This window comes from Lutjanus erythropterus, chromosome 2 (genome assembly GCF_056507025.1).
Source record: "Lutjanus erythropterus isolate fLutEry1 chromosome 2, fLutEry1.hap2, whole genome shotgun sequence".
Taxonomy (NCBI): domain Eukaryota; kingdom Metazoa; phylum Chordata; class Actinopteri; order Lutjaniformes; family Lutjanidae; genus Lutjanus; species Lutjanus erythropterus.
Window position 1 is genome coordinate 41409003 of NC_139318.1, and position 15757 is coordinate 41424759.

Here is a 15757-nt window from a genome sequence, read left to right on the forward strand (position 1 = left end):
AGGGGAATTTTTGAATTTTAGGTATCATACTAAAGCCTTGAGGTCACTGAGAGGCCTGCACCAATTCTTAATAAACACAATGTCTTTCTTCCAGACTGTAGATGCAGCTGTCTTCTCCTTTCAGATAAACAAGGGAACAGCATGATACTGTTGCTATGGCAGCTGAGGTCGGAGAAGTGTTTGTCTTGTCTCTGAACGGAGCAGACATAACTGTAATCGGGGATTGGATGTCACTGACCCTGAGCTACCCTGAGTTTGGATTTGCAGACCAAAAGGCCACTTCTATTTGCCGTAGATGTGTTGGGTCTGACCTTATTTGGGAATAGATTATTTATGGCTTTATCTGTGAATGTTTGCACACTGTCCCTGGAGGACTGAAACTGCAGAATTTAAGAGACAAAGCATATACAGACTATTTGTTCATTCTCCTTAATCAAGTTTCATTAAACCAGTTTCAGTGTGAGACATATTAGACTCCTGTGGACTTTCTCCTTTTGATATATGGGCAAAAGATAAAATCTACAACAGTCAGAATCAATGTACTTGCATCTTACACGTTTAAGCCAGATGCATCAGATGCATGTGTGAATCATCACACCCCTACTAGACAGCAATATAACTTTTTGACTTTTTTAATCTAACAGGTTATCAAGATAACGTTTATTTTAGCTAGCTAGCAAACAATATAACCCCCCCAAAAATTTTTTTATTTAACTGGCCAATAAATTAATGTTGTTTTTTTTACTTTTTAGCTAGCAGGCAAACAATATACCTTTTTTGGGGAAAGCTAGCAAACAGTATAAGTTTTTAAAACTTTTCAGCTAGCTAGCAGCCAATGTAATGTTTTAAGCATTTTAGCTAACTACCAAACAAACAATGCAACACTTTTATACAGAATAAAAGTGGAATACAGAGCAGCCAAAACAGTTTTCACCGCTCTTTTATACTTAACTGGTCCCAACAGTGCTTAAATTTATTTATTTATATCTATTTATTTTAATGTGGGTAAGCAAGCATCTCCACATTGACTGAACAATAGCGGTTTACATAAATACACTTGGCTTTACTAAACTGAGATTGAGTTTAAATTGTGCAACAGAGTTCTGCTTAATTTTAAATCTGGATTAACTCATTTCAAATTTAGTTTTCATAAACTCTGATTAGAGCTAATCTTTCATTAAATTTATCCTTGTTGGTGCAAACCAGTCAAAGTATTAAAAGTTAAAAGTACTTATTATGCAGAATAGCCCACAAATAACCAGAATAATAATTATCAGATTATACTAGTGATGGGTTAATATGTGCATAATGATTCTTACTAATGTTGCAGCTTGTAAAGGTGAAGCTCATTTCAACCACTGCCTGGTAGTGTAATAATCAATAATACCTACATCATAGTGTATTAGTTGATTTACATTTTCTATTAATAGAGTAGAATGGAGTAGAAGTATTGCATAACATTAGTTCATCAGTTCATCATCATCAGTTCCCTCAAATCTGTACAAATCCCTGGTGAGAGATAAGAGGGGAGTGTGGCTGAATCAGAGAGAGATAAGGGGAGGTTCCTTACACAGATTTCATGTTATATGTGGCTGTCCAGGAAGTGATAGAAGCAGAGGTGCAGCCTGTTCAGAAGGACAACGGACGGATAAACACTTCATACAGCGAGGAGGACACACAGACAGACAGATTCTGGTCAGCAGAGTGAGGATGAAGATGAAGCTCCTTTATGTTCCAGCGTTGATGGCTGTGATGTCTGCATTGGTTGTCAACTCTGAACAAATAACAAGTACTACTGGTGAGCCTACGGCAAGTTGGACAACAACAGGTGTGCATGCACACACGCACGCACACACACACACACACACACACACACACACACACACACACACACACACAAGATTTTTTTAAGACTTTTTTTTTAAATATATCAAATGACTTCCTTCCCATTTAAAACTGCAGTAGGTGGATAGCCTAAAAATGGTCAATTGTTGAATCTCATCTGAATTAGGCTTCATGTTCTCCGTCCTGAGCCCCTCCTACCAGGCGAGCAGCACAAGCTTCATGTGTGCACACACTAGTTTACCGAAGTAATCGTGAGCAAGGGACTGATATACATCAACTCTGTGTAATAAGGAAGATAACTGAGAGTACAAATGGCGACAGGGGAGAGAAATGACATTTCAAAACATAAAGATTTGTTTTGAAACTACAGAGATTTGAATATGAAGAGAAACAACACTTGCTTGTTCAAGGGGTAAATAAGGAGACTTGTCACAGTTTGGCCGTGGTTGGCGAGACGTCACCACAGCCCACTTGGAGGCAAGTCAGGCTCACTTTGGCCTCACTTTAAAGTGGGTCTATCTCAGGCACAGCTCGGCGCAGCTCAGTGTGATGAAAGCAATAATGGAAATGGAAATCAGCACAACACCATTTGACTCGGTGCAGCCAAGAATACCAGTGTCAAAGCCCTGTGTATGTGTTTGTGTCAGTACTGACAGTACTCACCAAAGAAGTCAATTCTTTCCTTTACATCCCTCTTCTCTTTACTCTCCCGAGGTGACTTTCAAATACATTTGTCTTCTGGTCAGCAGGCAACATGGACACAGAGACTAATTATTTTACTGTAAACAGCTATAGTCTGGCCATGCCACAGGTCCACAACTTCTTCTTGGATTGCTACTGCACAGGGCTGAGAAGCAGGAGTGATAATAAATCCTCTTTTTAGTCCCGAAAGTTTGAAACATACAATCTGAGCTCCCCTCCTGCCAATAAAGTATCGGAGTGACCCCGGCATTTCTTCCTCCAGAGGCTCCACTCTGCCACCGACCCTCTCCTGCTCAGCTCTGAGCAGCTGTCTGTCGGCTCTGTGTCTCAGCCCAGCCCAGTCCTCTCAGCCTTCAACAAAAGCCCCGCAATATGTGAATGAATACAACAGAGGTCACAACCCAGTCTGCAGGAATGACTGCTGTAGCTTATTTTATAGTATGGAGACTCATGAGCACATAAAAATCTTAAATTTTTATCAGATGCATGAGTAAAAATAAGTTTTTCTATTATGCTGACAACTTGTTTGTGTGGTATCTCCTCTTTCTTTCTCCAGGACCTCCAGTACTAAATTTAAGTGGGAAGATGTTCACTTTATCTCACAATAGAGGAGGAATATCTTTCCATCACCCATCTTATTTTTCTCCCCGACCCACAACCACCACCAAACCTTCTATTACGGGTAAGTACATTCACAAACTACATAACCAAACAGAAACACAGTGTCAGGATATGAAATACAACATGTTATCTTAATGTACAGAAAGAGACATTGCTTTTGAGTGTTACAACATGCCAGAGAAATAACTGTGTTTTTGATTTGGGGGTGAACTGTTCCTTTAATTTTGTCCATTAAATTTGTCAATCAACCCTCCCCATGTCAACACTGCAGGTGTGTCTGTGTGTCTGCGCTACATCGCCGACTTCGACTTCGACTTCGACTTCTACACAATCTTCACACTCAGTCCAGGCAGAACCCCTCTGACGCTGCAAGGCAGTAAAACTAGTTCTTATCAACTGTTCAGTGACGGATGTAGCACTTCACCCTTTTTTGGGTACATTAACTGCCCCTCCTTTCGGCCTAACACAAGGTTTTGGCCAACCATCGGACAGGACATCTGGAACAGAGTCTGTGTCACCGTGGACTCCGTGAAGAATGTGGCTCAGATGTTCATGGGCTCAAATATGAGCATCAGGAGGAAGCTGCCGACTCAGGTGAGGACAGCAACGAAGCAAATTTGACTTATTTAGTGTTACTTGTTTTTGTTTTTGTAGCTATAGCCTGATGATTAGAGCTGAAGAAATGTTGATTTATGCAGTTTAACAACCTGTTGGATTTTTTTTTTCATTTTTAATCTTCATCGTCTCTAATATAATCTCTCTGCCATTTGTGTCGGTGTGTGTGTGTGTCTCTCTGTGTGTGTGTGTGTGTGTGTGTGTGTGTGTGTGTGTGTGTGTTCAGTATGTGTGGTCAGGTCAACCCGTGATTGAGTTTCCAGGTTTTGATGGTCAGGTGACAGACGTCCAAGTGTGGGATTATCCTCTCTCCTACAGAGAAATCTTCAACTACATGACCAGCAGTGTCTACGAGTATGTGTGTGTGTGTGTGTGTGTGTGTGTGCGTGCGCGCGCGCATGCATGTGTGTTTGTGTGTGTAATGTGTAAAGTTAAACTCTCAGCATTTCATTTACACCATGTTTCATACCTGTACAAAGTGACAAATCTTTACCTAATTAGCTGGTCTGAGGAGTCTAGTCTAGCCAGGGGGATTTTTCTTAATTTAAATCTGTGAATTCATCTGATTAATCTGACAAATTCAGGTCCAAAGCTTTTTATTTAAAAGTGATACCTTTGGCAGTTTGAAGACACTGGGCCTCCCCATAGAAAATCGTCAATTTCAATAATCTTTTCTTCATCTTTTAAGAAATAAATGAGATTCTTATTTTGAGTTTATTGAATTCTCATCTGGACTCTTTTGTTGAGCTCATAGGTGCCTCAGATGTTTCTCATTGACAGCTGTATAAAATTTAATTTGACCACTGAGACAAATTTTAAGATCTCATTTAAGACAACCGAGTTTTCTTTTAGATCTCACCGTTATCTCAGAGCTTATAAGAAAAAAACAAATGAAATGAATGAAATGACACAGAAAAAACAAGAGAACATTTTAAGATCTTTAGTTGAGCTGAAATTAGTCTCGGACTGAGATGAGACAAAGGCTGTTTCTCAGAAGCCAAATTTAAGAAGAATGAGAAAAGTCTCCTATTGGTCTTAAATTTGGCTCACTTATGTCTAGGAGAATGCTGCAACATTCTCTTAAATTGTCTCTTTTGTCTTTTGTCTATTTGCAGAGAAAAAATAAGAGAAATGTACATGATGTAAAATAAGACATAGGGTTACATTTAGATTACTGTGTTTTTTGCGTGGAATGGTTAGTGGTAACTTGTCTGATAACTTTTTATTACATTATGTCAATTATGGGCTCCATAGACAAAATCAAATTACTTGCATAGTCTAACCAATATTTGGAAATCCCTGAAATACTTTACTTAAATACCCACCATGTGTATGTTGTCAACTTTAGACTAAATTGCCACCCCACACCCCTCAAAAAACATGGACAACAGTCACGTAGTTTAGTTTTTCTTTTTCGGTCTTCTTTTTGTTTGTTTTGTATCCCGACGTCCCCAGTCTTCATTAATAAACCATTCTACCTTTAAATGTCCCTTTGTGTTTTTAGGTCGTGCAGTGGCTCCGCCCTCTCCTGGTCCTACATCAGCTACTCTCCCATGGGAGACCCGCTATTGGAGGACACCTATGAGTGGCAGGCAAAACAGCCAAATAGCAGCAGGGGAGGAGGGCATCGACCAAAGGGAGAGAAGAAGAAGACCAGAGTGTTTGTCAATGGCGGGAAAAGAAGGGAGAGAAAGAGACAACAGCTTTAATGAAACATACAGGGACATATGTCTGAAAAGTTGTATCCCCTGTTCTTCATTTACTGATACAGAATACACAGCAATCAATCAATTAGCAATCAATAACTAATATTAAATGAAAATCAAAATTAGTCCACTGATTTATGTGATTATGCATCCAGCTGCTTGACCAGCTCTGATCACATGGTCTGAACCTGGCACCTTCTTGAACTGCACTTGATGTTTTTTATGATTTTTTTTTTAAATGTTGATGCCTTTTTATGGTGTTTTTTAATGACTTTTCTGGTGATTCTTGTGTTTTATGTTATATTCAATAACAAGGCCACACCACATGTTCAGTATAAAAGTGTTTTATTTGGATTGGCAATGAGCATTGGGAAAGATGGGATGATGGGGTCGAGGGGAGATCGATGACGGGAGAGAGGGGGATTGTGCAACAATATATACATATACATTTGGAAAATAATCAAAGAAGAGTTTGCTGATGCTATCATGTTAACCATCATTTCCCTAATATTCAACTTTAATCCATTTTTATCAGTCCGTTCCCCACTTACTTTTAAGTTTGATTCAAAAATGTGGGGCACCTTCCAGGAAAAGTTTGCCTCAGTGGAAATAAAGGTTAATTAATTAATTCATATTAGCTCGGCAGGCAGCTGTTTGTGACTGAGTTATGATAAGATAAAGTCTGTGGCAGCATACGGAATGTAACAGGCGTATTTATTACTATTTTGAAATCAATTATCAGTATTAGATAATACCTTGAAGCCATATTTCAAAAATTTTGGTCACAATGTGAGAACTATATGACAGTGTGTCGCTCATAGTGGGAAATGTCTCAGGAGCAGTTCCTGAAGGGGACACCAGCAGTGCCGGCCACAGTATGTGCAGAATATTAATCTGTTTATGTGTAAAAACCCAAAGTGCTATGAAGTCAGCCAGGAATATAAGAATTTAACATAGTTTTTGTTGTTTTCCCTTTTTTACCCTCCCTCTCTTTCCTTGTCTGTCTGTGAGTTATTGTAAAACCTGAATTAGTTTCTTATTCTGTATGAATGTCAAGATTTTTGCACTAATGCTTCCAATAAAAATATATGAAACTTACTGAAGCATACTACGTGATATATTATTGTTGTGTCTTTTACTTTTTTGTCTTGTTAAGTCTTTTACATCGTTTTTACTTTAGGTTGAAATCAGTCCTGATGTCATAAAGGTGACACACAATGATGCAAAACATAAATAATCAATAATTTCCCTCAAATGCTTTAAAACAAAAGTAACCTGTTTTGAAAACGTAAGGAGTAGAAAGTACAGATATTTGTGTTAAAATGTAGGGAGTGAAAATAAAAAGTTGTCAGAAAAATAAGAATTCTCAAGTTAAGTGCAGATACGTGAAAATTCTTCTTAAATACAGTCAAAGTATTTGTACTCAGTTACTTCCCAGCTCTGAACTGAACGATGTAAAGAGGCACTGGACTGGCAGTGGGGAAGTATGAGGCTGGGGGAGTCACACGGGGTGACGGGGGTGGGTGGGGCTGCGCTCCTGAGATCCAGAGATCCACAATCATCTCCACTGTCTTTAGAGGATTGAACTCAGTCTCCCCCCTGCAGGCCGACTGAGATGAGTCCAGTGAGGGTGGTGTCGTCCACAAACTTCAGGAGCTTGATGAACTGATGACTGGAGGAGCGGCTGTTGGTGTGCAGGGAGAAGAGTAAAGTAAGAAAAGATTAAAACATGAATAAAATGATGTGTTAAATGTTGATTAAAATTTAAACTGAGTTCCACTGACTAAATCTTGACTAAAACAAAACAAAAACAAACAGCTAAAATGTTACTAAAACTCACTGCGATTTTCAGTAAGTGACTAAGACTAAAACTAAATTAAAAATTCTTGCCAAAATCAGTTAATCAGTTTCAAAAGAAGGCAACGCAGCTGAAGTGCTGTTGTCACAGAAGCAAGTATTTCAATTTAACAAGTTTCCTTAATCTCTGGTGGCACAACATGGTAATTTTCTGATTTATCACAGTAAATATATTACAGATTTGCCCTTTAAGTGTCCATACATCGCTCATACATGCTAATAGGTGTGTTGAAGTAAAGTGTCACTGCACAGATGGTATAAAAGAGTTCTACAAATGTGAAAATCATAATGATGAGAAGGAAACTTAAACATACTGACAAAAAACTTAACAACAACAATAAAGTCTGCAGGACTTGTTCATCAGCATTGTTTGTTGATGATGAGGCCGAGCCAAACAAACAGATCTCTACACTTCCTCCAGCATTCGTTGACAAGAGAATCGCTCTCACAGTTTGATAAGGAGCCCTCGAGGTTGTCCGTCCTGGTGGCACTTAATTATTGATTATTAAATAATAGGATAATGGTCTTGTTGATTAATTTTGAGGACTTGTTGAATTGTGAAGCCCTGTCCTGTGGAGCAGCACTGTGCCAAAATATTTTTATTACATTTATAATATTTAAAAAAAGTATTTATACCTAAATTCCCAGAAGAAATACAGGGGACATGACTTTGATGGAATCTCAAGTGTTGTTGTGGTTTAGGGAAATCTCACCAGAGTGAGACATCACTCTGGTTGATCTGGTTCCCTCCATGTTGATTATTACAACACTGTCTCTGCTGACTGTGCAGTACTCGATGGTCTATATCTGAACTGTCTATTTCAAAATGTTGGTTTACTGACAGATCATAAATCATGTGAACTGAAATGTGGACAGCACTTCTGGATGTTGCTGATATGTGTCTTCCTCTTTGCATGGTAGAGTCTAGCTTGCATTTGTAGATGCAGAGACAAACTGTGTTTACTGACAACAGCTTTCCAAAGTGTTCCTGAGCCCACATGGTATCCATGATATAATTAGGTGGGTTTCTGATGCAGTACTGCCTGAGGGGTCAAAGGTCACAGACATTAAATGTTGCTTTTCAACCTTGCCAATTATGTGCAGAGATTTCTCTGAATCTTTTAATGACATCATGGATCGTGAGATGGTGAAATCTCTACATTTCTTGCAGTTTTGTGTTGAGAAATGTTGGTCTTAAACTGGTGGACTATTTGCCCACACAGTTTTTCACAAAGCGGTGAACTTGCCTGTGAACGACTGTGCCTTTCGAGGATGCCCCTTTAATACCCAGTCTTTGATACTGTCGCCTCTTACCAGTTCACCTGTGGAATGTTCCAGACAGGTGTGTTACGTACCACAATGTTCTGCGTTCTCTCTGTGACCTGGATACTTCACCTCCCCTCCCACACTGCTGCTGCTGCTGCTGCAGGTGTGTTCAATCAATAATCAGAGCTGTTCAAAGTCAATCAGAGAGCTGAAGCACCGGGCCAGTGGGCTGTTTGTCACACTTGTCTGTAGTCTTGTCCTGTGTTCATTTATTGATTAAAAAACCCTGGTTTGCACATTTGTCTCAGTTTCCCCTTTTCCTTTCCCATGTTTACTTTCACCCCTCATCCACGTGGCCTGGGGGTCTGCGACCTGTGGCTGTGGAGCCACATGTGACAAACAAAAGAAATTTTTTAAATGATTATGGTGACATTTTCTTTTTGACATTTTAACCTTTGAGTTTTAATTTATTGTTGTAGGTCTACACTGAAAAAAGTCATTAAAAAGTTTTACCTAATTGATTAGTAAAATTGTAATATTTTCAATTTAAACCATTTAATCTTCATGCACCAAAATAATGACAAATCGGGTTCACAGCTCACTGTGACCAATTTTAGAAATGCATTTTTTTGAGTTTCTAAAACTCATGAATTCAAGTTTATCTAAAGAAGAAAAGTAAATTATCTCAACTACAGATTCTTGGTCAGCAAAACTTTTTAAAGTTTATTTAAAAGCTCAAGAGTTTAAGTGGGGCTCAAAACTCAAACATCATTGCAGTACCTCACCTTGAACTGTTGAGTTGTCTCAACTATTTATTTTTACAGTGTAAATTGATTCTTATGTTCTTTAACTGTAACAATATGCAGCCTGTACAGCAAAGAATATTTTGCCTGCTAAATTTTGATGTTGGCTAGTCTTTGATACCACTTAAAAAAAGAAAAGTCTTCAGAGAAAATAGAAAGATTTAATAGTTGAAATTTTTTTATTTTTTTGTCCAAAATGGCTCTTTTGATCAGACTCCTGCCCGACCACAACCTTTGTGTCATGACAGGGTGTTTTTTTGAGCATACCACAACTTTTCCAGTCTTTCCCTGTATCAGCTTAATTGAAACATGTTGCAGGCATCAAATTTACAAATGAGCCGATATTTACTAAAACAAAGTTAATCAGTTTGAACTTGAAGATATCTTTGTGTCTTTGTGCTGCATTCAACTCAATACAAGTCAAAGGTGTTTGCAAATCATTGCATTCTGTGTTTATTTATGTTTTACACAACATCCAAACTTTTTTGGAATTGGGGTTATGTGAGTAAATGTAAAAATTTCTCCTCACTGGTGGAAGAGAAAAGACGTGTGTGACTTCACAGAAATGAAACTCAAAGTGACAGTCCAGGAAGTGAAAGTCTAGGAGCTGAAGTGCAGCCTGTTCAGAGAGACGACAGACAGATAAACACTTCACACTGCGAGGACGACACACAGACGCTTCTCTAGGTGAATGGTCAGCCGAGTAAGGAAGATGAAGGTGCTTTATGTTACCATGGTGATGGCAGTGATGTCAGCATTGGTTATTACTGCGACTACTAAACCAACAACTACTACTAAACCAACTACGACTACTAAACCAACAACTACTACTAAACCAACTACGACTACTAAACCAACAACTACTACAGCATGGACAACAGGTGAGTGCACACACACACACACACACACACACACACACACACACACACACACACACACACACACACAAATAAAGAAAGTTTATTCATTTTAAAGTTGCAGTTCGACACATCACATGTGCATACTATGCATACTGTGCATACTGTATGTACTGTTTGCATGTGTTCGTATTTGAGGACATGTCTTGCAAAAGTATCTAAGTCTCCAATCTTTCAGACTGAAAAGAATAAACAGAAATTACATAAATATCGGTTTAACATTTAAGTATAAATCATGTCTATTACACTGATTTGATGGAATTAAGTACAGAAGTTAAGCACACTTCAGAATGAATTATCAAATCCTAATAAATAATACTGCACTTTCTATATTTTCTTGTTTTTAACAATGAAAAATCAAAAAGCATCGAAGACGTCATCTACTAACAGGCTCTGTCTGTAATCAGTGAGTCACTCTGTTGCACTGAGTCAAATGCACACGCTGAAGTTTATTTTGGCTCAATGTGACCTCATTTTGCAGCCGGCAGAGTCGCCCCCTACTGGCTATTAGAAAGAACAGAGTAGGGGTGGAAGTAACTGATTACAAATACTCAAATTACTGTAATTAAGTAGTTTTTTTCAGGGGGTACTTTGAGCAGATTTTCAATGCCAATGGAAACATGTTTATAATGTATACTAATTTAGAATGGCAATCTTTCTCTTCAAGGGCAGAGCTTTTCCCTCTCGTTCTCTTTTTTTCACTGTTAACTTTGAATTTATTTTATTTAGTATTTTATTCTCTGTGTGTTTTGTACCCAGTTGGCACATGTGTATCATTGTGGCTATTCGTGTCATGGTTTGGGTTTTTTTTGTTGTTGGCTATTTCCTGTTTTATTTTGTAGTCCTGATCCTCCCTCGTGTGTTTTAACTTTACTTCCTGTCTTTTTGTCCTTTTTGATTGCCATTTGTTTCACCTGTCTGATTAGTTGCTTGTCTGTTTTGTCCTTGTGTTCCTGTTTTTGATCCTTGCACCTGTTACCTTCTTGGTTTGCCGACTGTGTCGTTCTGTTCTGGATTTTGTACCGTTTACTATCTGCACGCCAGCAGTAAACCTTAGGAATGATCCTCCTGCTCTCTGTTTCATCCACACTTGGGTCCTGTCCTTTTCCTGAGACTTTAACAATCTGTGTTCTTTAAAAACAAAACCTAATAAAAAATAAATGACAAAAATAAATAAATAAATAAATTATGAGATGCATGAGTGAAAGAAGACTTTTATTATGCTGACAACTTGATTATGTGTTATCTCTTCTTCAGCACGTCCTGGACTAAATTTACGTGGGAAGATGTTCACTTTGTCTATGAAAAGAGGAGGAATATCTTTCTATCCTCCAAATTATATTTCTCCTACTTCTTCCCCCTGGCCTGGATGCACCACCTGCACCTACACAACCACCCTTCCTTACCCCACCTCCACCAGGCGACCCTACACAACCAAACCAACCACCACCACCAAACCGACCACTACCACCAAACCGACCACCACCACCAGACGACCCCGCACCACCACCAAACCGACCACTACCACCAAACCGACCACCACCACAGCACCTTCTACTAGAGGTAAGTACATTCACAAACTACAAACCCAAACAGAAACCCAGTGTCAGGATATGAACAACATGTTATTTTAAATGTACAAACAAGGTTTAATTTTTTTTTCTCTTTTAAATTATGTTTCCTGTTTCCTGTTCGATGATATAATTTAGATTCTTGTGTGGGAAAGAGGCAGAACATTGTTCCCACACCTGTCAGGTTACCACTTTTCAATGAGACTATGGTTTATAATTAGGTTGTAAACATTTTATAAATCATTAATGAGCTGTTACAACACATTTATCTGCACTGTTGAGCCTCAGACCTCATTGCTTACGTAGCTCACTTCGTCTTCTCCATCAGCAGCATTTATACCTGTCAGGTTCATCGCATTTGTTCATAAGTAACTCACATTTAACCTCCAGCATATCTTCATTTGGCATCACTGTAACACGTGAAATTACCAGATTCCTCCACCAAGACTTAAGGAAATATTGGTTGCAAACAGTATTATGTCCATGCCATTCTTGTGAAAGCGATATCTCAAGCAAGTGCATTTCCACATTTTTTTTTTGTTTTTTTTTTTTGATTTTTTATTTACTGTGATGTATATGTGTATAATTCTGCGTTCACTGCGGTCACTGTCGTCAGCCGCCTGGGCTACAAGTTTGTTGTAAATGTCCAGTGTTCTTGGCCATTTTGAGCACAACATCCAGGTACTCACAGTGCATTTTGTCTTGCTATAAATGTGAAATCAGTGAGAACACACTTATGCACTCAAAACAGGAAGTGTAAGACAGAAGTGAGAGAAGTATGTAAATGAGACGCTGCACATGTGGTTGTTGTTTTCTCAGCTTTAATTAACTTTTTGCTCGTCCCAATGTGAACACTGCAGGTTTGTCCGTCTGTCTGCGTTACCTCAGCGACTTCCTGCAAATAAAACAACCGACAATCTTCACACTGAGTCCGTCCACAACCCCTCTGACGCTGACAGCCTATGTGTCTGGTATCTATATGCTGGCCTTCGACAGATATGGTTACAACTACCTGTACTTGCAATCGAGTGTAAACTTCCAGTCAATTAGCGAACCGGACATCTGGAACAGAGTCTGCGTCACCCTGGACTTCATGAAGAATGAGGCCCAGGTGTTCAGAGGCTCAAAGATGAGCATCAGGAAGCTTCTGCCTACTCAGGTGAGGACGGAGTGGCGCGTACCAAAACAAATTTTACTTGTTTAGCATTTTTGGAGCTATAGATGGGTTTCTCTTAAACCCACAATATGTAAATACTGCTGCTCGGCGTCTCTCTCAGATTAAAACAATAATGGGATGGGATCATGGGAGTTGTTGTCTTAACTTTTAAATAGCCACCATTCCAGATGAAAACCTATCCAACAGAAATTAATGCTCATGGACGAGGTAATATTGAAGTTTTAAAGTTTGCAGACTTCCTTCTTCACTCTCTTATGGCAACAAGTGACCAGTTTGTTTGTTGGAAAGTTTGTTGGAAACATTTGGGATAATGTCAGTACACAACTCGACAAAATATATCTAGGTCTAGTGTTTTTAGACATTTTAATGTGGAAATGTTCCATTTTATAGCTTGTACAAATAAATTAAGCCTGAAATGTTTTGTATGTCTGAAAAGAGCTTTGATACTTTGACTGCCACTAGGGGTCTCTCTCACATTAAAATAATAACGAGAGATGTAGTTTGATGATGTCGTGAAGCAGCATGGGATCATGGGAGTTGTTATCCTCATTTTTTAAACAACATAGATGAGGTAAAGTTTTATTCACGTCACGTTTAGTCAGGTTTGCAGACTTCCCTGACTTGTCCAATGTATCCCATATTTTCCCAGGGTGTGGAATACAGCACAGCTATTAACTCTGATATCATCTGTGTGTGTGTGTGTGTGTGTGTGTGTGTGTGTGTGTGTGTGTGTGTGTGTGTGTGTGTGTGTGTGTGTGTGTGCTCAGTATGTGTGGTCAGGTGAGCCTGTGATTGATTTTTCAGGTTTTGATGGTCAGGTGACAGACGTCCAGGTGTGGGATTATCCTCTACGCACCAGAGAAATCTACAACTTCATGACCAGCGGTGTCTATTACGGGTATGTGTGTGTGTGTGTGTGTGTGTGTGTGTGCAATATTTTAGATAAAATATTGGTAGAATATGGCAGAAATTAAACATAATATTCAGTATTTAAGTATAGTTTTATTAATAATAATAATATCTGAGTTTTCTTTATGAATCTTTGTGAACATTTTGGACTTTTAATTCCATCATTCATGTAATATGGTATAATAATATAATTGTGTTTTTAGGCCATACAGCGGCTCCGTCCTCACCTGGTCCTCCATCAGCTACTCTTCCAGAGGAAACACGCTATTCGAGGACGTCTATGATCGGCAGGAAGAACAGCCGATCAGCAGCAGGGGGAGAGGACGTCGTCCAAAGGGAGAGAAGAAGAAGACCAGGAAGTCTGTCGTTGTCGGGGAAAGTAGAGAGAGAACGAGGCAGAAGCTTTAATGAAACAAGTTGTATCCACTGTCCTTCATTTACTAATATAAAATTAACAGCAATCAATAGATAAACAATCAATAATAAATGAATATCACTGGTCTGCTGATTCGGTCTGATCACATGGTCTGAGCCTGACACCTTCTTGTGCTGCACTTGATGTTTTTTTTATGAATTTCTTTGATGATGATGCTTTTATATGTTTGTTATATTATGTGTTGTCATGTCTGGTTATTGATTGTCTTTTTATGCTCTTTGTCCAGAACAAATTCACCGAGGGGCAATAAAGATTCAATCATTCATTCATATAAATTCAGACAGCAGCTGTTTGTGAGGTATGTAAGGGACACACATAATTATGTGACACAAAATATTAATTTTAAAATGATCTTATGGCTTCATTTTGCAATACTGATCTGCTCACAGTACATTATCATGCTTGTTACATGGTTATATACCAAAAGAAATCAATAATTTGACACAAAATATTAATGTTAAAATGATTTTAGTGAGTAAAAAATGATTTTATCGTTCCTCCATCGCAACAGTCTGCTATACAGAAGTAACAGACCTTAGAATGATGTAACTGACCAATCAGAATTGAGTATTTAGCAAATAAGTAAGTTGAATCATCCTGAAGGGTTTTATTTCATAATAACAACCTGCTCACTGTGCATTATACCGTTTATTACATGGTTACTTTCCAAAAGAAAAAAATAAATATTTGGCACATTTTTGTGACACAAAATACTCATTTTTAAAATGATTTTATGTGTTTATTATGCAATAATGACCCGCTCACTATATATTATCCTGCTTGTTACATGGTTATGTACCAAAAGAAATTAATAATTTGATGCAAAATATTGATTTGAAAAAAATTTAGCAATGATTGTTGTGTTCCTCCAGAAGCTATGATCAGAAATGTGTCCATAGCAACGGTCTGTTCTTCATAACAACGGCCTGTTATGCAGAAATAACAGACCTTAGCGTGCTGTAACTGACCAATCAAAATTGAGTATTTAGCAATAAAGATAAGATAAAGTCTGTGGCAGCCCATTGAACATAACAGTAGTACTTATAAACCAATTATCAGTATCAGATCAATATCTAAAAGCTATATTTCAGTTCACTCACACAATATGACAGCAGTGTGACGGTGTGATGAGCATAGACATACAGTATATTCATGAATAAACACTAAACAAAATAATTTCAATAAATTATGTGTCACAAGGCATGAAAATAAAAATAAATGCAAAATGACGCTCAGCACCGACGCAAAACAAAGACCTTTTACAAGATCAACAAATATCTCTGTGGCTGCTTGTCGTGCAAATTGGTTTAATATCCTTTAAAAGGTTCCTTA

The 15757-nt window shown here is 38.3% G+C and overlaps 2 protein-coding genes across 2 annotated transcripts; both read left to right on the forward strand.

The window, feature by feature from the left end:
- Positions 1–1553: 1553 nt before the first annotated feature.
- LOC146332191 (uncharacterized) lies at positions 1554–5873 on the forward strand. The gene is made up of 4 exons (XM_084743491.1): positions 1554–1828; positions 3440–3762; positions 4010–4137; positions 5288–5873. Exons 1-4 carry the CDS (start codon positions 1711–1713, stop codon positions 5490–5492), a joined length of 774 nt encoding a protein of 257 aa, XP_084599617.1. The 5' UTR covers positions 1554–1710; the 3' UTR covers positions 5493–5873.
- A 6737-nt stretch (positions 5874–12610) lies between these two features.
- Positions 12611–15121, forward strand: LOC146332192 (uncharacterized). The gene is made up of 3 exons (XM_084745815.1): positions 12611–13062; positions 13848–13978; positions 14193–15121. Exons 1-3 carry the CDS (start codon positions 12883–12885, stop codon positions 14395–14397), a joined length of 516 nt encoding a protein of 171 aa, XP_084601941.1. The 5' UTR covers positions 12611–12882; the 3' UTR covers positions 14398–15121.
- The last annotated feature ends 636 nt before the right edge of the window (positions 15122–15757 follow it).